This window comes from Saccopteryx leptura, chromosome 11 (assembly GCF_036850995.1).
Source record: "Saccopteryx leptura isolate mSacLep1 chromosome 11, mSacLep1_pri_phased_curated, whole genome shotgun sequence".
NCBI lineage: Eukaryota > Metazoa > Chordata > Mammalia > Chiroptera > Emballonuridae > Saccopteryx > Saccopteryx leptura.
Genome location: NC_089513.1, coordinates 79,711,529 through 79,737,019, shown reverse-complemented (window position 1 = coordinate 79,737,019; position 25,491 = coordinate 79,711,529). Strand labels below are relative to the sequence as shown.

At 57.6% G+C, this 25,491-nt stretch overlaps 1 protein-coding gene across 4 annotated transcripts in view; it reads right to left on the bottom strand.

Moving 5' to 3' along the window:
- The window catches only part of CARMIL1 (capping protein regulator and myosin 1 linker 1), a 213,781-nt gene that overhangs the window by 1,420 nt on the left and 186,870 nt on the right, over positions 1-25,491 (bottom strand). For 2 of the 4 annotated variants that reach the window (XM_066352268.1, XM_066352271.1), the window contains 6 exons: positions 21,090-21,193; positions 17,670-18,096; positions 14,988-15,066; positions 12,099-12,299; positions 9,616-9,756; positions 7,043-7,192 (listed from right to left, as the gene is read on the bottom strand). In XM_066352268.1, coding sequence (XP_066208365.1) covers positions 7,043-7,192; positions 9,616-9,756; positions 12,099-12,299; positions 14,988-15,066; positions 17,670-18,096; positions 21,090-21,193 — 1,102 coding nt within the window. The remainder of the gene's footprint in view (positions 1-7,042; positions 7,193-9,615; positions 9,757-12,098; positions 12,300-14,987; positions 15,067-17,669; positions 18,097-21,089; positions 21,194-25,491) is intronic. The other 2 variants (XM_066352270.1, XM_066352272.1) reach the window with 2 other exon arrangements.

The following is a 25,491-nucleotide window of genomic DNA, read 5'->3' as shown; positions in this document are numbered from 1 at the left end:
AGCAAACCCCAGGCTGTGTGAGCCTCTCCCAGGGCTGCAGTGGGGAACTGGACGTGGGGACCCGGCTGCAGCGGGGAACTGGACGGGAGGACCCGGCTGCAGCGGGGAACTGGACGTGGGGACCCGGCTGAAGTGGGGAACTGGACGTGGGGACCCGGCTGCAGCGGGGAACTGGACGTGGGGACCCGGCTGAAGTGGGGAACTGGACGGGAGGACCCGGCTGCAGCGGGGAACTGGACGTGGGGACCCGGCTGCAGCGGGGAACTGGACGTGGGGACCCGGCTGCGGTGGGGAACTGGACGTGAGGACCCGGCTGCAGCGGGGAACTGGACGTGGGGACCCGGCTGCGGTGGGGAACTGGACGTGGGGACCCGGCTGCAGCGGGGAACTGGACGTGGGGACCCGGCTGCGGTGGGGACCCGGCTGCAGTGGGGAACTGGACGGGAGGACCCGGCTGCAGCGGGGAACTGGACGTGGGGACCCGGCTGAAGTGGGGACCCGGCTGCGGTGGGGAACTGGACGTGGGGACCCGGCTGAAGTGGGGACCCGGCTGCAGTGGGGAACTGGACGTGGGGACCCGGCTGCAGCGGGGAACTGGACGTGGGGACCCGGCTGAAGTGGGGACCCGGCTGCAGTGGGGAACTGGACGTGGGGACCCGGCTGCAGCGGGGAACTGGACGTGGGGACCCGGCTGCAGCGGGGAACTGGACGTGGGGACCCAGATGGCGAGGGTGGCGGGAGGGAGGAGTGCTCTGAGGCTGCGGGGCCAGGTGACCTCCTGTCCCCATCACAGCTGCCCCTGTGCAGGAGGAAGCAGGGCGGGCAGCCTGGAGGAGGCGCTGGACAGGTGCATGTTCACGGCCCCGCAGGCTGGTCAGGGCCGGCCTCCCTGCTTGGGGACAGGACATGAGAGAGGCCCCAGCAATCCTGCCACCCCTTTCTGTGTCTCAGAGAACCTGTTTCACGCTCTAGGAGATGAACAGTCCTGTGAAAACAAATGAATGCCTCCTGCCTGCGGTCTCTGGGGTCGTTTCGGAAGCAGCCTCCAGGTGCAAGCACTGGCTTGACCGGTGCCGTTCTGGTCACACGGGGACATGAAGGCCCCCTGGGACTTTGCAGAGCAACGACAGAGAATTACTGCCTGAGTGGAGCCCCTGTCACCTGTCACGTCAGGTGCTCCCGTTAGACTGTCGCTGTTCCTCGTGACTACACTCAAGGTCAGTTGTGTAAAATCTGGGACTTCAACAGCATCTCTCTCCAAAGCCCCCGTTCTTCCCGGCTGGGTCTAGGCTGCTCTGCCGCTGGGCCCGGGGCAAGGCCCCGGGATTCCTCCCGCACGGCTGGGAGTCATTCCCTAGGACCCACCAGCCTCGTGTCTAGACATCAGCCCAAGAGATGAAACCCACCCCTTTGCCTGCAGCCACCTCGACACCCACAGGTCAGAGGATCCGCCTCAGCCACAGACCTGGGCCACCAGGGGGGTTCAGCCTGTGCGTCCCTCACTCGGCGGGCCACAGACCTGGGCCACCAGGGGGTTCAGCCTGTGCGTCCCCGTGGCCACCAGGGGGGTTCAGCCTGTGCGTCCCTCACTCGGAGTTCCCATTGGGCTAAAACACTCCTCTGGCCAGGAACCGGCTGTTTGACATTCAGTCCCCGGAGAGAGCGTTTCAGGGAGTGGATGCTCAGGGCACCTACGAGTCACAATGCAAACAAAGCAAAGGACTTCTCTTGCCTGTACGGATACCAGGGGCAGATTCTGTTCTCTAGACAATAAAAATGTAAATGTTTTGCTAATGACATTAAGTTGAAATTAACCCAAGTTCCGAAAAGATTCAAGCTTTCAAATTCAATCATGAAAGTTATTTAAAAAAAAAAATTTTTTTTTAACTTCTTTTTACTCAATAGCTTGGAGCAAATTCTGAGACGGAAACAGGCAGGGGAGAGCAGGGGATTGTAATTGATTTTATTTCTTTTAGCAGGAACTGGGTAAAAAAATAAATAAATATGTGTTCGCTTGGTCTTGTGAAACCTGTTTATGGTCCAGGTTCTGGAGAAAAAGGTAAATACTTTTCTATAGTTTTCCCTTTATCACAGAACCAATCTGACAGTAATTCACGGAGAGTTCCTGCGTTCTCAGCTCCTGCATGTAAACAGGAGGAAGTGGAGAAGGTTCATGTCTTCTTCCCGAAGACGCTCTGTAGTAATCTAACCTCAAAACAGACCGTTACCCATCAGTTCTCCTGGAAAAATATGGTATCTATTCCATTTTAAAAACCAAAGCAAGTTGTTCTTCACTCTCAAGTGACTCAAAAGGCAACTTCCACCACAGCAGCTGCAGGGAAAGACAGACCGTGCCTTTGTCTTTAGAACAAACGTACAGTATTTGCTCTAATTCTTAGATTAAAAAGAGCATTTCATCCTCCCTAATAATTGAGCCCCCTGGAAATAAAGCCTAGCTCATGTCACGTGTTACGCCATCTGAGTGCCCTCTACAGGTGAACACATTCCTGCAATCAAAAATGTGAATGTCACAGATAAACATGGAGCAAGGTCCCTGCACCAGGGCGAGGTGGCACTCAGAGAAATCCAATACAGGAATCTTTCTGCAAAAACCCAGACTGTTGTCCTTGGGTCTCCATCCAACTGACCCTGGGTCTGGGGTCCTTTGGGGCTTGGGGGATGGGAGGGCACAGCCAGCACTAACAAGTTACCAAGCTGGCTGCTAGGTTGGCGGCCTGGACCCAGGACCAGTCATGAAAGCAACGACTTTAATTTGTCTAAGGCACCCACCGAGAGGAATAATGCAGTGTTCTTTCCAGAGGGCTGTCAGAGCAGGCCACTGTGGTGGGTAACACTATTTACAAATTCAGTGTAAAAATATTCACTTCCCTTGATTAAACCCTACCAGCTGTGAGTGTGAATTTGATAATGAGACTGACACCAGGCTAGCATTTCCTTAGTATCTACGGTAGGCGTCATTCTGGGGCAGGAAAACCGAGTCCCAGTGAGAACAGGACCTAAAGGCACACAACCGGCTTGGCGGAGTTTGGAACCCTCCCGTGAGAGCCGATCCGCAGAGCAAACAGCTTTCAGGGGCGGGGGGCGGGGCGTAGAGGTTCTCTGTAAGTTTGTCTCCAGCCCTGGGGCAGCCTCTACCTGACCGCAGAGAACACGGATGCTGATCACAGTTGTACTGGAGGACGCTTGTCCAAGCAGGCTCCCGTTAACGGACAGTCTAAGAAAGATTCTGTCTGCCTGAAACGTAGAACTCCAGAAATTACTTTAAAATACGTGTAAAATTCACATTTTTACTAATTCAGAGGACCTTCTCCCATGTAGCCTAAACGAACGCTTGCTTTCTGACACCTGGCTACTCTTCTTCAGTGCAAGTATTCGTCCAGGAACGGCTCTGCACCCAGGCCGACAGACGTCTTTACTCTCACTTCACTAAAATGAAAGATACTCAAGTGAGAGTCAACAGGTAATCCATTCGGCACAAATAGTCACGCCCGTCTACACTGGCAGTAATCGGCACCGAGGCTCAAACAGAACACCTGTCCCTCCTGGGGATGACTTGGCTTGGCACAGGTATGCCAATGCAGGCGCCACTTTCAGAGCTTGTGAAACATGCATGTACACTCGGACTTAGAGATTTGTAAGAAAATTTAAGTGTGTTTTCTCTCCATTTTAAGCTCCGATGGCATCTGTATTTCCCAGGAGAAAAAAAAAAAGGATGATGACCTTGTGATGTTCAGCAGTCAGTCTGGATTTCCTCTACTCTCTGGCAAGAGCCGAAAATGCCAACTGACGGTTCAAGCCCATTGGAAGAGCTCAGACGGGGGTGGCAGGGCCCAGATCTGCAGGGAAAGTGGAGCAGAGCCCTGGCCCACAGACGACGGGCCACCGCCAATAAATACACATCGGCTGTAGGCGGGTCATGGACAAAGTGAGCGACACAGAAAAGGAATCTGAGAGCAAGACGAGTGTACAAACAGGGTACATCACACTGTGCACACAACGCCAAAGCCACTTTCTCCAAGAAAATGGGACACACCCTAATGCAGACATCACAGCACGTCGGTCAAGGCAGAGAGGAGACAATATGGAACTCAAATGACACAGAGACAGATCACTTCTAGCACGAGAAAGCAGGCACGTTGACCTGTCAAACCGATATTGAAACAGCCACATGACTGAAACATCGTCACGGTGGTAAAAGACGCAGCGTGCTTTGAGAACAAGCGGCCCGCGCTGGTTTCGCGGGCACAGGACTGAGGGAAGCAGGAAACATCCTGGCGTTAGACCGAGCTGGCGGCTTTAACAAGATGTCAAGGAAAGCACAGACACATAACGGTTTGAAGGAGTCGCTCGTGCCGAATGCAACTTGGGAACCAGAAACTATTCTAAAAGCAGACTGCTGTCCTTCTCAAGGGCAAGGACAGTGGAGGGCTAGGAACTGGCACTAACGAAACAAAGCCAACACCTTACCCGTACAAGGACTTTAATTGAGGCGCCTGCCCGTCAATGTTGTTTGTTTTGTTTTGGGTTTTTTTTGGTTCCTGGCAGTATTTCAAGCAATCAAGGTGGAGAGCAAACACAAGATGGTCCTATTTAATTGCATCACAAGTTGACACAGCCCATCACAACGAGGTCCGTCAGCCAGAGAGGTCACAGGAAACATCTGAGGCAGACATGGAATTTCCTGCCTCTCTATGCTGTGGTGTATCCGTCTTCCTCCTGTTCTGACTCTAAGTCGGAGGGTGACTGTGTGGTGGGGGGGTAGGGGGGGCCTCTTGGTTTCTGTGTTGTATCAAGTGCCTTTAGTGGCCTAATGAAGAAGAAACATTGCACAGCACCAAGGGGGCTACGTAACAAAGTGACATATGTCAGCTGATACAACAGCTCAAACGGAAATTTTCGAAATCTAGGAACATCGATGGGCCCTTGGGAGTCCTTACCAAAAAGAAGCAATACAGAGACAGAGCTTCTGACTTCAAATAGTCTCAAAAATAACTTTGCCACTCTTCAACTAACAAGTATCTTAGGTGTCTGTTTACATAATTTTCTCTGACTTGGAAGGTAACAGAAATTCCTGAAAATATCAGAGAAAACCCCTGGGAGAGAGAACAGCTATTGGGACTGTGTGTTCACAAACACATCTACCACAGAAGAAATCCTTCACGACTGAGCGGTCAGAGGGTCTTCCCCAGGGCAGGTGCTTCCTGGCCCGGACGGAATGGCCTGCCCTTTCACGACCTCAGACTTCGCTTTATCCTGGGGGTCACGTCCTTAGCTCGACCCGCCGCCACGTGCTGCGGCCAAGGAGGCAGGCGGGAAGCTGGCAGAGGCTTTTCTTGTTTTGTTTTCAAATCTATGTCAAGGACGGTCCTCAAGACAACAGTTTCCACTCGAGGCGTCCTAACTGGTTGGCTGTTCAGCTGTAAGGTGGGTCAGAGCGGTCTGCTATCAATTGTTGGGGACCGAATAAATAAACAGGGTATTTTTGCAATCTGGACAGAGGTGCTGGGCCCAAACCCCACCTAGTCTGCCTAGTTAACAAAGAGCTACACCTGATTCTCATTTGCCCCACCCATGTTCTCCAGAGGAGGCTGGAAGCTAGTTTCTTATTAGTGTAAAGTAGACTTGGATGGTATGGTGGGGGTTGTCTCTGAGTTGCCCTGGAAACTTAATTGAATTGCTGATGGCCACATTTTTTCCTATGAATAAAAGTGGATGTGCTTCTGGGAGCGGGGCGTTACGGCTCAGGAGCAGTAGAAACTGTTCGCCGTGGCGTCCTCCCGAACCCATCTGTATATATAATATATCTTTGTCCCTGTCTATCATTATTTCAAGTCCATACCTTTTCCCGTCTGGGACCCCGGTATATACTTGTCGTGGCTGGACCGCGACAGTCAATAGCAAGGTGCTAACGTGTGTAAGAATGGTTATCCTTTGGCAACAAAGAGAAGTTCTTCCTGAAGTGATGTCACCACAGATCTGGCTTCTGGGACACTTTCTTTGGAGGCAGTTGAAATCGTGGGGTGATGGCCTGAAGGCCGGGCCAGGCCAGTGACTCCTATAGCCCCTGATACAGTTTTACAAGAAGAAAACAAAGCCTCCTTCCAAGGTAAGGAGGCTTTTAAGGAAATTTCACATAGCAGAATACTTTCTGTTCTTTTTCTGTTACGGTATTGAGATTTCCTCTAAACTGCTTTCCAGGTATGCTTATAAAATGCTGTCCACCAGGGGAATGGTGTGTAATCAGTCATGGAAAAGACGTTACTTTCTCACTCGGCTGTGATTGCTCTAGTGTCCCTCCCTCTGGAGGAAAAGACGTTTCCTTTCCCACTCGGCTGTGATTGCTCTAGTGTCCCTCCCTCTGGAGCTTAAAGCCGGTTTGCAGGGTCCCCAGTCCGTCTCCTGGGGCTGTCCTGCCCTGAGCAGAACACTCCGGAATTTAGTGCCCTGTGGAACGGAAGACAGACGTCCTAGTAACCGCTGTGCACAGACAACACTGTTCCTGGCAGTCGAAAGGATAATTGGAGCATTTCCTTCTCATCCAAGGGGCATAAAAGGTCCACTGAGAGACCACGTACAGGACACAGGGTCTGCCTGCAGTCGCTGGTCTCTGCTGCCCCTCCCCGTGAAGAGCGTAAGATGAGGCGTGAGACCAACGCTCTCTGAAGGCATGAAGTGTGTCACTAAGAATTCCTGAGCCAACCCCAGATGAAATCTCACAGGATAGAGAGATTGAGGAACCGGGACAGCGGCCGTGACCCCGAACATCCCAGCAGATCCTACGTGGTCATAGAAATTTGAAAGGGCAAGTCACCATACTCCACGGTAACTTGATCCTCCTCAGAATTTCCGACCTTAGATTTTTTTTAGTCAGCTTTTTGCCCCCAGAGGGGGAAGGATCATCCTGTTGCCATTTAAGAAAAAAAAAAAAATCTCAGGCCAGAAGTTACTCAATTAAAGTCTGTGTTTGTTAGTGCCAGTTCGCAGCGGTGGGGCACCGAGGGGGAAAATCGGAGGCTCTGACCATTTGTCGGCTGTGGCTTCCTGTGCCCAACGGCACGCGCCTCCTCTTCCGCCAGGGTGGGGCACAGTTTTGAAGGTCTCTTCCCTCGACTGGAAGGCTTGCCACTGTCATGGTCTGAATGCCTTTTGTAACAATCTCCTCTTTGCACCACTGAGGAAAAGGGATTCGTTTTTACCCTTTTGTGTCAGCAAATACATCAAGGCGTCAACATCAACATTAAAAATCAGAAAAAGAAAGGTATCAGCGTTGAAAATGAAAGGCCAGCTCCCCCGCCCCACTCAGGATGTGCACGGTTCATCTACGGAACTCGACAGCCAACGTCACGGCGCTCTCGTGCACAACGGGGTGAGCTCAACGGGGTGAGCTCGGGTCCGCCCCCCGCAGGTGCCGACGATGGGAAGGCCCCCGTGCTACCATTCCGGACTCCAGGGATGGATGAATGAGAGTCACACTCACGATGGAAGAGTCCCGAAGAGCCACGGCCATTTACCTGGTTCAGAAACTAGTTGGGCCCGCTAGTCCACGGGAGGCACGGAACAAGGAAACGAAGTAACCAGCATGAATCACGGGCAAGGGGACAGGGAGTGGGCCCGGCAGGAAAACCTTTTTATTTATTTTTTTTTTAAAGAAAAAAGAAAGCTAGGGCCCTCCTCCCTGGGCCAGCTGAGCGGGCAAGCTGATGGATGAAGTGAGGTCCAGATCCGACCCCCACGGGACACCACACGCTCTCCCCAGCAGTGTGCGTACCTGCAGCCGACCTCAGGGTGGACCTGCAGTGGGCGGGCTCTGGACCCGGGTGGGGAGTGCTGGTCTCCTAGCTCTGTGCTCCTCACTGTCTAACTGGGCAGGCGGAGGCGTGAAGCATGCTTCCTGTTTGCTATTGGGGGGAGGGGGGAGGGACTCCCAACATCCACCCCTGAAGCTCTCCAGCGCCTGAGGGGCAGCTCATTCGTTACGCTCTTGGGGGCAGACGTGGGGGGCTGTCCAGGCAGGTGCCAGGGTGCGGCAGCTCACAGCCGGTCACCAGCCCGGTCGGCTCCGGGGGCTCCGGGGGGCGCATTCTTATTAGTGGAGCTGTCGACTCACTCTGGACTGTTTTAATACAGGCACCTCGAAAGCATCGCTGCTCACAGACGGTAACCGTATAGTTTTTATTCAACCTCCTGGCCTTCTCCTTTGAATCTTTCCAAACTTAAATTGCTTAGGACAAGACGTGGCCTCCCTCACCCCTTCCCCTCCCTGCTTCTTGACAACAGCTTCCCCCAGGGCTCTCCCTATGAGAGAAGGTAAAAGTCAGTGGTGTAGAAAGGGAACGATGTGAGGGGAGGGACGAGGACAGCTGTGTGGTACGAGGGGTCCTCAGGGACCCACGCTGGCTCTGGTCACTCTGACCGGTACCCAGAAAGGGTCTTCATTCTACACCAAGACTTCCAACGGCTATGGCTGTAACACCAAGCCCGACACGTATTTGCCATGTGTGCCTGACAGCCACCTGTCACAGCTGTGCTTTCTCCAGGGGACAAGAGGTGGCTTTATCGGCTTTGGTCAGACCCTACCTTCTTCTGTCTATGGCCGATAAATCTGCAGGATGGAGGTGAAGGACCTGGCAGTTATTTTTGTCCTCAACTCCCAAATCGCAAGGGCAGTACTCAGAGGCACTTCCTATGGGCCTCCCCCCAAAGAAAATTGGCCAAAAAGAAAGAAAAATTGGCCAGTGTAGAAAGATGTCCGAGGTGTAGGGTCAAAAAATTGTAAAGTATCAGAAGAATCTGAAATAAGACAAAGGCACCCCAGCCCACAGTGACAGCCATCAGGACAGGGTGGGGACTGTGGCTCTAGAATGTCTTTACAGGTGGGGCTTAGGGACGGCATAACCCTTCACAAGGACGGAACCCCGGAGTCCACTCTGCGTTTAAAAGAACGAGGGCAGAGACCGTGGGGGGCGGAAGCCACGCAAACATGCCTGGGGAACCCCGGCTCCTGATCTGCCCTGACAGCAGGCGTGCGCCAGGCCACCGCGCTCTGCTCCCCCTCACACGTCAAAGGGAGCAAACTGGGGGGCCCAGGGCCTGAGCCCCTGCAGGGGCCGCTCTGCTGACAGTGGCCCCCCTGCCCTCGTGCCTGAGCGAGCACTGTGGCCACAAAGCCATGCGGAGCCACGGCAACGGCCACTCACAGGCAGGGGAGCCTTTCCCGGAATAGTGGGGCTTGGAAACTTAGGGAGCTCCAGAGAATGAGTAAGGCCACGCTGGCACGTGGGAGCCAGGGCAGGGGCACCGTGACGACCATCACAAAGACGAGACACCTCAGGGGCACTGTGACGACCGTCACAAAGACGTGACACTTCCCGCCCGCGTCCCGGGGGCACTCTCTCTCTGCATGCCCTCTGCTCGGACCCTGGGGCACTGGCCACGCTGAGTCCGGTTTCTGATCTACAAAACGGCTCCGGTTCTAACACTCGACCCGAGGGAGGCTGAGCCCAACTCTAAGCTACCAGCTCAGTCCAGGGTTAACTCCTTTCTCTTGAAACGAGCCCAGGTGGGGAGAGCTGGGCCGGAGGAAATGTTTCCTACCTTCCTGGGGGTACGTCCTGGGGCTGGGCTGCGGGCTCCCCTGGCCTTCTCGCTCCTTGTCCACGGGGACTTTTTTCAGGACGGGAGGAAGAAGGGCGACTTTGGGAGAACCCAGGCTGGGTGGAGAGTCCGGGACGTCCTCTGTGGAGACACGAACACGCGGGTCAGACTGCTGGGCTCCTCAAGCCTGAGCCGGGGAGTTCTTCAAAAGCACCACAGAGCAACTCTGGCCGAGAACCAGTTCATGTTCATCCCAGTCAAGTGGTGAGAACACCCACGAGCAATCGAGAGACAGACACACAGAGTGAGGAAGGTGCCGTCCGCCCAGACGGGACTGTTGTGCAGACAGAGTCCCAGCGAGCTGCTCTCTGCACCCCAGACAGTGAACCACAGGCGCCTCCTGCCTCAAACACAAAGGCCGTCTGCTTTTCCTAAAACGTGTAAAACACAGAACCCACCGCGTCGTGGTCAAGCCCACTAACATGGTCACCACACACACACATGTGCATGTGTGTGCGTACCTACACACACACACACACACCACTGAGAGTAACTGCGAGCCCTGGGCTCTGACCACCAGAAGGGCTTCGGCGATCACTGCATAAATGAAGAGACTACAGGTCCTGCGAAGCTAAAACGGGCAAAACAGCTGAACTGGTGCCTTCATTCTGACGGACAGACCGACAGACAGTCCTCCTTTCTTGGCTGTTACCGGCATTCACGTATGTGCACCGATGCACAAGTGTGGCATGCGTGTACATATGCAAGCACGTGATCATACGCCCCCTGCCTGTGTGTGTACATGCGTGTGCATGCGTGCTTCCAGGTATGCGTGTGCACGGCTGTGCTGTGTAAGACAGCCTCCCACGTCCAACTCCCGTCTGCTGCAGACGTCACTGCCTAAGAGGGAGGAGATGCTGAATGCTCCTCCACCCACGGTTCCGACACCTCTCAGAACCGTGCACAGGAAACGGGGCGGGTGTGAAGATGCCCGCTGAACCCTCAGGTTCTACGGAAACGTCAGCCTGTCACATAACTCTCCACGTGCTGAGGACGAAGCACACGCTCAGCGAATGAGCTGGCACAGAAGTGGCTGCAGCAGAATGCCGGGGGTCCAGCCGGTCCTCTCTTCAGCACTGACTGGGGAACCAGAGCACTGCCCGGACCAGACCAGGGGCCCGGCCAGGAGCCGCGTCCTCCCCTCGGACCGGAGGCGCCCCGGCCGACACCAGCCCCAGCCGGCTTCCCGGCCGTCATGGCGAGGACAGACTTTCCAACCGCCCGTCTGCCCCACTCTCTCCAGCAGGAAGCTCCCTCCCGTCTGCCCCACTCTCTCCAGCACGAAGCTCCCTCCCGTCTGCCCCACTCTCCAGCACGAAGCTCCCTCCCGTCTGCCCCACTCTCTCCAGCACGAAGCTCCCTCGCACCCCCAGCAGCATGGTCTTTGGTTGGTGATGGCGTTTGGGCAGCATCAGAAGTCGTACGTGATCTGCTTCAAGGGTCAGCGGCTTGAGGGGACCCCGAGAAAGCTGTGGGAAGAGCAGGCGTGACGAGGAACAGAGGCGGCCGCAGAGAACAGGGCAGAGCCCAGCCCGCTGCCAACACTTAAGTTTCTTCCCTCATAAGATTTGCTAAACTTAAGAATCAGCAAACCGCCTGACCAGGCAGTGGCACAGTGGATAGAGCGTTGGACTGGGACGCGGAGGACCCAGGTTCAAGGCCTCGAGGTCGCCAGCTTGGGTGTGGGCTCATCTGGTTTGAGCAAAACTCACCAGCTTGGACCCAAGGTCGCTGCCTCGAGCAAGGGGTTACTTGGTCTGCTGAAGGACCGCGGTCAAGGCACATATGAGAAAGCAATCAATGAACTAAGGGGCCACAATGAAGAATTGATGTTCTCATCGCTCTTCCTTCCTGTCTGTCTGTTCCTCTTTCTGTCACACACACACACACAGTCAGCAAACCTTTTTCTGTAAAAGGCCAAACAGTAAATGCTCTAGGCCACGCCTCCCCGTCAGTGACCTCCAAGCAGCCTGAGAAGACGGGTGTCCCTGGGGTGGCCGTGTGGTGACAGTGACAACATAGGCGCCGGTCTGCCAAGCCCTGTTCTAAACCCCAGATGTGTCGTGGAATGCGGGGGACAAGCAGAGGAGCAGGTATGTCCCACGTCTGCAGCCCCAGCCTCCAGCTGTAGCCTCTGAGGGCTCCGTCCCCCTGGAGAAGGGTCAGGGCTCCCTCAGTCTCCCCTGCGGCCTGGATGTGAGGACAGTCCCTGAGTTGGTGGCCTCAGTGTTCCGGCCAGGTCCCTGCGGCCTGCGGCCCTGGATGTGAGGACAGTCCCTGAGTTGGTGGCCTCAGTGTTCCGGCCAGGTCACTCTCCCAGCTGCAGGCCGTCTGGAGCCCACGTCCACCGGCAGCCCCATCCCCGTCAGGCCGCGCCAGGAAGCCCCTGGTGTGATGTCACCCCCGACCAGTGGAGCCCTTACCCGGCCGCGGGGAGGTCCTCGGCTTCTGCGGGATGGCCGGCCGGGCGGCCAGGCTCGGCCTCGGCGACTGCAGGACGGGCTTGGGGTTGGAGGCGCTGCGGCCCCGGAAGCCCCCGTCCACCCTGGGCTCCGCTTTGGCGTTCTTTTCCGGGGCCCCCGAACTGCAGCGGGCCTCCGGGACAGCGGGGTGCAGCCTGGGCCCTGAGGAGAAGGAGGGGACAGAAGGCGACTTCACCGTGAAGCTCCAGGGGAAGGAAACCGATCCCCGGACACGAGACGCCGGCACAGACGGCCATCGCGGTCACCGTCCTGTCACCACGGCCGACCTCAGAACAGGGACGGTCACCGTCCTGTCACCACGACCGACCTCAGAACAGGGACGGTCACCATCCTCCGTCACCACAGCCGACCTCAGAACAGGGACGGTCACCATCCTCCGTCACCACAGCCGACCTCAGAACAGGGACGGTCACCGTCCTGTCACCACAACCGACCTCAGAACAGGGACGGTCACCGTCCTGTCACCACAGCCGACCTCAGAACAGGGACGGTCACCGTCCTCCGTCACCACAGCCGACCTCAGAACAGGGACGGTCACCATCCTGTCACCACGGCCGACCTCAGAACAGGGACGGTCACCATCCTGTCACCACAGCCGACCTCAGAACAGGGACGGTCACCGTCCTGTCACCACAGCCGACCTCAGAACAGGGACGGTCACCGTCCTGTCACCACAGCCGACCTCAGAACAGGGACGGTCACCATCCTGTCACCACAGCCGACCTCAGAACAGGGACGGTCACCGTCCTGTCACCACGGCCGACCTCAGAACAGGGACGGTCACCGTCCTGTCACCACGGCCGACCTCAGAACAGGGACGGTCACCATCCTGTCACCACAGCCGACCTCAGAACAGGGACGGTCACCGTCCTGTCACCACGGCCGACCTCAGAACAGGGACGGTCACCATCCTCCGTCACCACGGCCGACCTCAGAACAGGGACGGTCACCATCCTGTCACCACAGCCGACCTCAGAACAGGGACGGTCACCGTCCTCCGTCACCACGGCCGACCTCAGAACAGGGACGGTCACCATCCTGTCACCACGGCCGACCTCAGAACAGGGACGGTCACCATCCTGTCACCACGGCCGACCTCAGAACAGGGACGGTCACCATCCTGTCACCACGGCCGACCTCAGAACAGGGACGGTCACCGTCCTCCGTCACCACGGCCGACCTCAGAACAAGGACGGTCACCGTCCTCCGTCACCACAGCCGACCTCAGAACAGGGACGGTCACCGTCCTGTCACCACGGCCGACCTCAGAACAGGGACGGTCACCATCCTGTCACCACAGCCGACCTCAGAACAGGGACGGTCACCGTCCTGTCACCACAGCCGACCTCAGAACAGGGACGGTCACCATCCTGTCACCACAGCCGACCTCAGAACAGGGACGGTCACCGTCCTGTCACCACGGCCGACCTCAGAACAGGGACGGTCACCATCCTCCGTCACCACAGCCGACCTCAGAACAGGGACGGTCACCATCCTGTCACCACAGCCGACCTCAGAACAGGGACGGTCACCGTCCTCCGTCACCACGGCCGACCTCAGAACAGGGACGGTCACCATCCTGTCACCACGGCCGACCTCAGAACAGGGACGGTCACCGTCCTGTCACCACAGCCGACCTCAGAACAGGGACGGTCACCATCCTGTCACCACGGCCGACCTCAGAACAGGGACGGTCACCATCCTGTCACCACAGCCGACCTCAGAACAGGGACGGTCACCATCCTGTCACCACAGCCGACCTCAGAACAGGGACGGTCACCATCCTGTCACCACGGCCGACCTCAGAACAGGGACGGTCACCATCCTGTCACCACGGCCGACCTCAGAACAGGGACGGTCACCGTCCTCCGTCACCACAGCCGACCTCAGAACAGGGACGGTCACCATCCTCCGTCACCACGGCCGACCTCAGAACAGGGACGGTCACCGTCCTCCGTCACCACGGCCGACCTCAGAACAGGGACGGCACAGGAAGCCCGGCTGCCAGGGCTCTGACCGCCGACGACCACGCCAACACCAGGCGTCACGCGGGACGGCGTGCGGGTCCCCGCGGTGGGCACGGAGGACAGCTCCTCCTGCACTAGGACCGTCAGGCCCGGCCGGGACCCGGCCCCGGGTGGCAATGCCAATCAGTGAGAAGGGCGGCTGCAGGTCCTGAGTGGGGAGGGCTCACAAGGACGGCGTGGAAATGTCACCTCGGACCCTGCTCTGCCCCTTTTGCTGCCTTAATTGAACCAGATGACTGTCAAAAACAAGCCCGTTAAAGATCGCTTCTGTTCTAACTCTGATTGCCTGAAGATGCGAAAACCTAGAACTACAGATACAGCCTGAGGCCCCCACCCTTGATCTGCACGGTTCCCGTGTTCAGTGCTTCACTCCTGGACCACACCCGACAGCCCACGGGGACAAAGGACACGAGGTGCTTATGGAGGTCGGGCTGAGCGTGCATCACACTACAGGGCCAGTCTCCACACGCCACAGCAGCTTAATGTTAGAGAGTCAGCTCTATCCCCAAAATATCCCCCTCCCAATGCTCCGTTTTGAGGGTTCCTCGCAATGAAAATTTCTTCCCTTTGGGAACCAGAAAAGGCATCCTGCTCAGGCACACGGATCCCATGGGGGGACGCACCCCACTGAGCTGGGGCAGGAGGAGGAGTGAGGTCTCCCTCAGGGGAGCGCTGAGAACACACAATTGATTCTGCCCCTCCCCCCGCACCCCCCCTTTATTTTTTCCTGTCAATCCCGGTGACTTCTGGAAGCAGCAGCTGAGGAGTTCCCTGAAGGGGTGGCAGCAGGGGCCCAGCTTACCTGCCCCACCTCCGTCCAGCTGCTCTGTGCTCCCAGCCAGGCTGGGCGACTCCTGGGAGACGGCGTCATTCCCCAGCTTCTGAAAAATTCAGGCACCCCCCACCCAGAGTGCGTATTTATTTAAAGCGTAAGAAAAGAACAAGGCACAAGGCAGACAGGAAATGACCACGAAGGATGGCTCTTTCACTCGTGGCAGTCATGCTGACCACCTCGGACCCTCTCCCTGAGACCCCAGGACCAGCTCTGAGGACCAAGATTCGTTCCGTGTTCACAGGCAGGGCTGGGGGCCCAGGTGTGGCCAGTCCCTGGGGTGTGCATGGGACCAGGGAGGCCAGGGCCTTGGTGACAGTGGTTTCCCTGGCTGAACTGCTCAACTCCTACAGACAGAGGCCCGGAGGCCGGGACTGAACCGGCCCCGCCCCATCTGGTGGGGCTCTGCACCCCTCCCTGCTGGTGGGCACTAGCTTCCTCTCGCTTGTCATTGGTCAATGCACCGAGAGCGCGCCCCTCCCCGCCCCGCCCACCCACCCCGCCATGCAGGTTCTGAGCAGAGGCCTTGGCTCCCAGGCAGGTTCCAAATACCCGGTTTGAGAAGCAGAGAACACCTGCTCCATATAGATGCACCACGCAGAGGAAAGGGGCCCCAGAATTCGCCGGGGCTTCCGTGCCAGGCGAGCAGGCCCAGGGCCCAGAGGTGCAGTGTGTAAGAGGCAGACACGGGTGAGCTGACCAGAATTCACTGAACACAAGACCCACGAACTTCGTGTGGGAGGAGTTTGTGACCGCAGAGACGGGAAGGTTAAAGGCCACTCACTGACTCGGGGCAGTAGCTGTGACAGGTAAAGCCAGACTCAGACCACTGTCCCCAGGGCCAGCCGCTCAGGCAGCCCCGGCAGGCAAGGTGTGGCCTCTCGGCATTCAAAACCTGCCGCTCCCCCGACTTGGTAAGTTAACCTATCCCGTGTCTTCACCTCACAGCTCTTTCCCTTTAAATACATACATTAAAAGCGGACAGTGTAAAGAGAATTACTCAAGAGGCACATGAGGACAACACAGATGGTTGTCACCAGCAGTCTTGTCACCGCTGATGCTTAATGTCTCTGGCTTTAACAGAATACGTCATGGAATCTTAGGGGACGACAGTGTAAAGCTAATTTTTGAAAAATGTTCTCTTATTCATTTTATTGTTCTTAAAATCAAGCCTGTGGATACCCCTGACTGGCTCAAATTATTTCCATACCAAGGATTTTTATTATTGTTGTTGTTTCGAGAAGACACTAGATGGGGCTACGAGACCATCGCTATGAACCTTGAACACTAGACCAGAAGAATCTTTTTTTTTCTACTTCGAAGCTATTTATATATCCAACGCAGAGCGTTTGGAAAAAGCCCTCCAGCCAGCCTCATCCTTCCACCGAAAAACAGCTGTTCATCAGCAGAAACGGTGCCCAAATAAGCAGCTCCTTGCTGAAAACAGGGTGCTCACTGTCGCTGTCATCAATAAATTCTACAGAACAGATGAAAATGTAAACATTTCCTGGGGCGTCATGTAAACCTTTCCACCGGGGTGGTGGTCACCGTGTTGACTCAGAATCCTGACCAGGAAGGCCGTCTCAGGCCGCCCTGCCGAATTCGCTGTCAACTCCTCCCTACAGAGGAGGGAGGTGGGAGGAGCCTGTCACCAAGGAAATTGTTAGATGACGAAGGTGCAGATGAGCACCTGTCAAACAGTGTGGGGGGCAGGATTTCACGGGGAGAAAAAAGGGTCCAGGTGTTTAGGAGTAGATAGAGACAGGCCTCCCGCCCTGGTCAAGAGTCCACCATCTACTTTCTGAAGACCAGGGGTTCGCTGGGGTGGACTGCTTTAGCGCCAGTCCACATAAAATATGGGTACACTCTTCCTTCCGTGGAAGGACCCAGCTCCACAGGCTAAGAGCTCGGGGCAACACCTGGGTTAGATGTGCACACGTGACTCTCAGTGACCACAACAAGGAACAGCCCTTCAGGAGGGCACAGGCCGTGAAGAGGAACAAATCCCAACTTCTATGTCAAAAAGAGGCTCAGAGGATAAATAACGCTCAAGCTGGATTCGGGGGGGGGGGGGGGGGGGGAGGAGACTCCGCAATTTTTAAACTATGAAGTCCTCATAGCGACAGACAACATGTAAGTGGTCATGTATTCAGTTAATTCTAACGGAATAACCTCGACTGTTTTTTTTTCCTTTCCTTTGGACTTTTAAATCTGGAACAGGTCCAGGAATTTTTAGGTTTGGAAAAGGGAATGGATTGCGACGTGTGTGAAAATATAGCTCTGTGTTTCTATCCTCAGAATCTGGTTTCGGGATTTTCATCTGCCTGGCTGCTCTCCTGCTCGCCCCGGGGGTGAGGGGGCTGAGACTGACCACTCAGTCTTCCCCAGAGCCGAGGACCCCTGGGACCAGCTGCCACGTGCGTCTGCGACAAGGACAGGGAGCACCTGGGGCAGGTGCCACCAGCGAGCGACCTGGGCCTCGGTGGCTCTTGGGAAGCACGTGGCCCTAGTGCCAAGGATATTTTGGGCGGGGCGGGGGTGTCTTTGGTTTTCGATTTTTATTTAACCCACAGGCTATTATTTTCCTGCCTCTCTCATTGGGGGGGGGGGAGGGGCAATACAAAGACCGCGCGGCGTGCTCAAGGCCCTCACCTTGTGCGCGCCAGCCGCCCTGCGCTCCTGCTTGGCCTTCATCTCGGCCATCAGCCCGCTGCCCATCACCTGGACGCCGTACCGCCGGCCACCCTGGGGGCTGCCCCGGCCGTCGCCGTGGTCCGGCTTCCCCGCCTCCTCCGCCGGGCTGTCCTCCAGGGGCTCGGGCGTTTTCATCTCCTCCGTCCGATCCGCGCTGCCGTTTGTCTCCGCCGGCTTCGTGTCCCTCCTGGGCGTGTCCGCGGCTGGACTCCGGACCGCCCCCTTCGGCGAGGACGGTTCCTCCGCCAGCAGGACCGTCGGCGGCCGCTCGGACTTGGACCGGGACTTGATCAGGTTGAGAAAACTCCTCCGAGAATCTCTCTTCTTCTTCTCCTCGCCCCCATCACCGAGGTCGTGGGGCTCCGGGCCTCTGGCGGACGATCTCCTGCAGCTCGAAAGAAAGAAACCCTGCTGGTTTGACGGAAAATCAACTCCTAGCAGGAATCGTCAAAAAATATAAACGCGGGGTTGCTGCTCCTGCGGCAGCGGCTCTGGGGAGTTTGAGAAATGGCGAGGAGTCGCCGCCCTGGGGAGATGGCGCAGGTGAACCGCTGTCATCACGTCCCCAGGTGAGGACACGGGGACACACACAAGGTAAGAAGGAGCCTGAGGCAGCCGGGCTGGGAGCAGAGGTCAGCTGGCCTGTCGTCAAGCGCTCTGGTCATTAGGAGCCTGGGCACACAGCTGGTGGCTCCAGACCCAGGTGACTGCCTGCTCTACCCCGGTGCACTGTGACGACCCCACGACCCTGGAAAAGCCTTCCAGAACCATCCGACAACATCTGCAATCCCACCCACCCTTACAAAGGCTCAAGCCAAACAAAGATTTGGGTCCTTGCTTCAAAGTCAGACCAGAAAGAGGCGACGAAACGGAAGGACAGTCGTTGAGCACTTCCTCGGCCACGATGAAGTCAACACTCAACACTGAGGGACCCACCGCTATGCTACGGCTCAGGACAGAGGAGTGTGTGTGTGTGTGTGTGTGTGTGTGTGTGGTGGGCACAAGCGTCCAAGTATCAGGAGCTAAATTATCCTCTACAGTAAGAAGTCACTCATTATAGTTTCTCCCTAAAACTGAAAAACAGGAAATTGCAAGTCATTAAGGAATTTGGAGGCAAAATAAAAAATAAACAGCTAATGGAACAGGAATGAATCACTTCTAAGGAACAGGAAACATTATATATATATATATATATATATTGGGGGGGGGGGGGAGCCTTGTAGGACATCTGACATTTTAAATTATGACCACGCATAGGATTTTCAAACTTGCTTCACACGACTCCAGGGCTGTACCTAAACCCAGGCCTTTACACAGCCAAGCAAAGCATCTGTTTCTACACGACACAACAAAGTATCTATCTCATCACCACGTGGTGAAGACAGATGAGTCCAGCTGTCTGTCCGGGAACCTCAGAGTCCTCCCGGGCAGGGGGTGGGGTGGGAAATGCCCGTATAAACACTCCCCACCTCTCATCAGGGCTCCTTCGGGACGCAGACCGAAGGTGAGGTCATCACTCTGGGGTAACGGCCCACGGGGTCCATGCAGACCTCCCCTCTACGTCCTTCCCAACGTCTCGGAAAGAAGAGCTCGCAGTGGCATCTGTGGTCAACACGGCTACAGGCCGAGGGCCCCTTTGCTCACTCACTCAACCCCCTCAGCCACGCCACGCCACGGGCCGAGTCACGGACACGGTGTCCTACGCATCGCAACACTCAGGCTCCGCCTCTGAGGAGCAGCTTCTACGGGAGGAGAGGGTGCGGGAGCGTGTAGGCGAGCGGGGCTGCCGCTCTGCTCTCTGAGGGGGCGTCTTCTCTGACACTGAGAGCCCGTTCCTCCATCCTGAGCTGTGAAAGGAAAAGAAACCAGCCGACTCTCCAAGGACGACGCGTGCTCTCGCAGACGTGTGTGGAGGACGGAGAAAAACGCATCGAGTCAGCTTGAGAGAAAGAGCAACTAACTCGGGGGGCCGGGGCACAGCCGGGGGAGAGCGTCCCAGGATAAATGACATGGGGGGGGGGGGGGCTGCACAGGACAGGAGGACAGACTTTTCCCCAGGACACCATGCCGCGCTTCAAGGCCCATGTCCAAGACAGACCACGGTGTCCGGAAGCTCACAGCATTCAGTGAGTCGCACCATTATGGACACAAAGACCACCTCCCTCTCCCACCGTCCTGCCGAGGAGAGAGAAGGCCCCACAACCCACAGGAGAGCTGGCTCCCCCTCCCCACCATCCACCTGCCCGGCGTGGCCACCACGTGTGTAAGTTCCCTCCCGAGAGCGGCCCCTTGTCAAGAGTGTCTTTGGAGGGCGGATGTGTCGTTGGCTGGCTATCTGAAAACCTGGTGCAAATTGTCGTAAAGACGGGAGCGTTTCAAGGTAAACAACAGTTAAGGAAAGTACCAGTGAGCTGTCTTTTAGGAAAACTGCACGCAGTCTTAAGAAAGCACAGACCGACGTGCCAGCCGCTCACTCTGATGCCCCTTCCTTGATGGCGGGGTCCTTCTGACACTGTTAAAGTTGTGCCATCTGCCAGGGATGTATGGTCCTCACGTGTATCAGAGTAGTGACAGGGAGCATTGAGAAATAAGTCATTTTGGCCCTGGCTGGTTGGCTCAGCAGCAGAGTGTCAGCCCGGCCTGTGGAAGTCCCAGGTTCGATTCCCAGTCAGGGCACACAGGAGAAGTGATCATCTGCTTCCCCCCCACCCCAGCTCTCTTTCTCTCTTCCCCTCCCACAGCCATGGCTCAAATGGTTCAAGCAGTTGGCCTGGGCCCTGAGGATGAGCTCAGTTGCTGAGCAACGGAGCAGTGACCCAGAAAGACAGAGCATCGCCTAAACGGAGGTTTGCCGAGAGGAACCCGGTCAGGACACATGCAGGAGTCCATCTCTGCCTCCCTGCCAAGAAAGGAAGGAGGGAGGGAGAGAGAGAGAAAGAGAGAGAGAAAGAGAGGAAGGGAGGGAGGAAGGGAGGAAGAAAGGAAGGAGTAATTTCAGCTGTCAAAGCTCACTGCCCTGTATCGGAACCCCACAGTGACGTGAGAACACCCTAGTAAATCACTTTGGGACGGCCCGTTTCGTGGCCCTTTTCAGACTAGTTACCGCAGTCCCATCACAACCGAGCGCTGGGCTCCCCCTGTGGAGTTTCTCAGCCGGTAGGTCTGGGGTCACGGCCTGAGAGTCTGCCGCTCTGACGAGTTCCCAGGTGACAGGCAGTTGCCGGCCTGGAGACCCCACTCTGCAAACCACCAGAATGGCCCATCCCACTGCGAGAATAGGCCCACACACCTAAACCCAACGAGCCTTCCTACACACGGCCGGACTGCTGAGGGTCCGTCACTTCAACGTGCATGAAACAGTGTGATTACCGGACTCACATTTTGGTCACCTTCTTGGTGAAGAATTCGTCGACCCCCTCGTCCACTCTCCCCATGAGGCCGTTCTGCTCACCGTCCTGGGACACCATGGTCACCGCCCAGACCTGCAAACCAAACGGGGGCAAGGTTGACAGACGTCCAACCGCAACTCCGCAAGCAGGGGCTGCTGGGTTCCGGGCATGGGGGCGGGGTCACGTGGGCACGTGACGGGCCTGGAAGAACGAGGGAGGGACGCCGGACAGACGCCAGGCCCCGCAGAGCCGAGGCTGCCGATAGGAGGCGGCTCAGACCCAGCTGGCCGCGCAGTCGAGTGTTTCCGAAGGCAGAGAAAGGCGCGCAGGGATCCAGGAGGGAGGCGGCGCGGGGATCCAGGAGGGAGGCGGCGCGGGGATCCACGCAGGGATCCAGGAGGGAGGCGGCGCAGGGATCCACGCAGGGATCCAGGAGGGAGGCGGCGCGGGGATCCAGGAGGGAGGCGGCGCAGGGATCCACGCAGGGATCCAGGAGGGAGGCGGCGCGGGGATCCAGGAGGGAGGCGGCGCGGGGATCCAGGAGGGAGGCGGCGCGGGGATCCAGGAGGGGGGCGGCGCGGGGATCCAGGAGGGAGGGGCGCGGGGATCCAGGAGGGAGGCGGCGCGGGGATCCAGGAGGGGGGCGGCGCGGGGATCCAGGAGGGAGGCGGCGCGGGGATCCAGGAGGGAGGGGCGCGGGGATCCAGGAGGGGGGGCGGCGCGGGGATCCAGGAGGGAGGCGGCGCGGGGATCCAGGAGGGGGGCGGCGCGGGGATCCAGGAGGGAGGCGGCGCGGGGATCCAGGAGGGGGGCGGCGCGGGGATCCAGGAGGGAGGCGGCGCAGGGATCCAGGAGGGGGGCGGCGCAGGAAATGAACGCACGCTAAGTTCTGAGGGCTGTGACACCCGCAGCCGGCCCGAGGTGTGCGGACCGCTGACCGCCGAGTGAGAAATCCCGGCGCACACTAACACGTTCACTCCAAACCCCTCTCCTGCTGGAAGAATGCTGATGGCGAGACTGTGAATACTTCTTTGTATAAGAATTCCGGAGAGCAGAATCCCGTCTCCTGGGCCTGAGGGCACGGGACACAGCCCTGGCCTGTGACATTTCGGGAAATCCGCTAGGGGTTCCTGGACAGGTTGTCCCGCACAGGGAGGAACGTGGCTGTTCTGCCCAGGTACGTGAGGGAGGGTAGGATGTCTGAGTGGTGGCAGCCGCCTAGAGTCCAAGAGGGGACAGGTTGGAGGACAAAAGCCAACGTGCTGAGGATGACTCAGCAGAGAGGCGGACGCACCTGGGAGGTGTCAGGACTCTGTGAGGGGAGGAGGATGCGTGTTTTCCATTATTTAAATGGCTTTTAGTTAAGGATTTCTTGTTACCTCTGTGTTGCATGAATACTTCCCAGCTATTCACACAAAGACCAACAGTGCACAGCCTTGTGTCCCACGCTAAGGGGTGTGGGTTCACCCTGCAGGGAACAGGGAGCCCCCAGAGACATGATGTGGCCCCACCCACCCGGGGGCCCAGATACCTCCGGGCAGTGTGTAGAAGAGATGACGTGGCCCACCCGCCCGGGGGCCCAGCTAACTCTGGGCAGTGCGCAGGAGAGATGTGCAGGGACCCCAGAGAAGACACTGTCCCCGTCCCATCTGCCCTGCCGTGGGCGAAGTCCTCGTTACGACCAGAGGAACGAGGACAGGCAGAATAGACGCTCACGAGGGGTCCAGTTTCTAGGCAGGCGGTGGGAGCGGGGATTTAGGGAACACGGGCCACGGATCAGGCTGGGGAAAAGCACGTGTCCGAGGTGCTGGAGGAAGTCTGGGGACGGGTGTCCGGCAGGACTCGGAAACCTGGGTCTTGGAGAGGAGAAGCTACAAGGAGGCTCTTCACCGAGTCGGCGGTCTCTCTAAATGGACAACTCACAGCAGGCTCAGCCGCACGGCCGACCGACCGGCTGTCTGTGCCAAGCACCGAGTTAATGCTCCCCACAGACAGCTGTGGCACTGGGGAAGGACGGGCATCCTGCCCAGCGTGTGGGGCGTGAGGACCAGCTCACGGGGGCTGCGGCACCTGGTCTGCAGCCTGGCCACGCCCTGGTGGGGAAGTTGCTTTCTCTCATCCTCGTTCTGCAAGCCCCGAGTTTCCAGTGGCCTCTGGGGAACGGCTCACGCCAGCACGTAACTTGGTTGCAGAAAAGACGGCTGCTCAGCCCTAACCCACCCCCACGGGACGCCTCCACTGCGACAAGGCTCCGAGTCCTCGCGCTCCTGTGGGGGGGGGGGCCACTGGGAAGGGAGCAGACAGCAGACAAAGGCCCTGCGGAATGTGAGCGGCAACAACAATGACAATGACTCCTGTTGCCTGAACGTGGCTTCAGCCTGGGGGGCTCTCCTGCAGACAGAACGGCCTGGAGACCCCGCCAAGTCCTGTCACTCAGTTACAGCCGAGGGCTCCCTGGATACCTTCTGTTTTGTTGAGGGAAGAGGAAGCAGCACAGACACTCGCCTGTGTGGTCGTTTCTCCTTCGTGGAGGAACCGGGAGGAAAACCTCTCTCGCAGCCACGGCGCTCGGGGGCTCCCGTGTGTCCTGTACACTGTCTCACACCCTCACCTGGACCCGCTGAGCCAGAGGGAAGGTTTCTCCCGGGTCCCGGTTAATCCCATATCCACGGCAGTTCGGAGGGAGCGGCGCCCACGCGGTCGCCCGGCTGAGGGACGGCAGTGAGGGGACCCCGGGACCCCAGGTCCTGCCGTGAGCGGTTTCCCTCCAGGGCCCCCCCGCCCCCTCCCCCCAGAGGCTTCTTCTCAAGTTCCCCTTCCCGGTCTTGGCCACTGTGGAGATGGCTGTGATGAACATGGCGGTGCCTGTGTGTTCAATTCGTCTAAATAAATCTTTTTAAAAAAATTCCCCTTTCCATTTTGAGGGGAAAAGAATAACGTTTGTGAGCATCAACGTCTCCTCTCAGCCCTTTTCTCACGTCCTGCTTGGAAACAACTCACAGCTCACACGAAAGGTCCTCTGGGGACGTGACCATCAGCGGGCGCCCCCGGGCTGTCCATGTTCCCGCAGGACGGCCAGCTTCCAGGCTGGACAGGACCCCAGAGGTCATCTGACAGACGAGGGCGGAGAGCGTGGAGGCTCCCAGCTTCCAGGGCTGGACGGGACCCCAGAGGTCATCTGACAGACGAGGGCGGAGAGCGTGGAGGCTCCCAGCTTCCAGGGCTGGACGGGACCCCAGAGGTCATCTGACAGACGAGGGCGGAGAGCGTGGAGGCTACGAGCAGCCCAGGGACGCGGCTCTCCCAGAGAACAGGAGAGGGGGCGCGTCCCTGCTGGTGCTGAGAAGACGGTGTGATTTTGAAACCCCAGCGAGACGGACAGTCTCGGCAGGAACAGGAAAGGAAGGTGACAGGTCTCTCTCTCACCGCTGCACACAGGCCATGCAATCCTAACCACACGTGGTCGCCCCGTGTGATGACACCTTTGGTGACAGAAACGTTGAAAGAAGCGACAGCCTGCACCTCAGCTCCGAGAGCTCTGTCACTGGAGGTTGAGGACGAGCCCAGGGACAGCCACTGCGGACGCAGGGTGGACAGAGCCCACCCCATCCTCGCAAAGCAAACACAACAACGATGACGTTGGATGGCTGCTGCGACTACGTGCAAGTCACAGCGATGGCCACCACCTGCTCCCTCCTGCTGAAAAGTGGGGGTGACTGTGTCCACAGGGGAAGGGCCCTTCGAGGTGGAAGCCCTTTGAGTACGGCCACCACTGTGAAATCCCATGGTGCGATGTTTCACTGTGGGCCCAAGGCAAAGCCGCAGGCCGGGCCACGTTCTTGGTCCTCCCAGCGCTGGGGAGAGGCTGGACCTGTGCAGACCCACGCCGTCCCCCGCTGCCTCGGACACACGCCTGGGCTCCAACCCGGCAGGCCCACAGGGACCGAGATGACCCTGTCCTCTCTCTAGGTCACACCCAGTCTGCTCCTCCACCCCCTCAGCCTTCTTCCCCTCCCTCTTTCCTGTTTTTTAAACGTATAAAGAAAAGTACATGCCGTCCTCTCTCCCGGGGCCACGGGGGGAGGGGGGGACTCAGAGCACCGTTTCACAAGCAGGCGCCTCCGTGAAGGACAGGGAAAGAGCCGCAGGGGGGCGCTGCGTGCCTGGGGGCCGTCTAGAATCTCTTCCCACCCAAAAGGGCCCGCCCTCATTTACAGAGACAAGGGGAAAATCACTCCTCTCCGCCGTCCTGGTGCACTGAAAGTTACAAGTAGATCAGAGAAGAAAGCAGTGCCTACATTGTTTCCTTTCTGACAGATTTAAACGAGGGGAACAAATCAGACACGCTGAAGCTGATCCAGTGCGAGCGACGGCCCAGGAAACGCCATCCC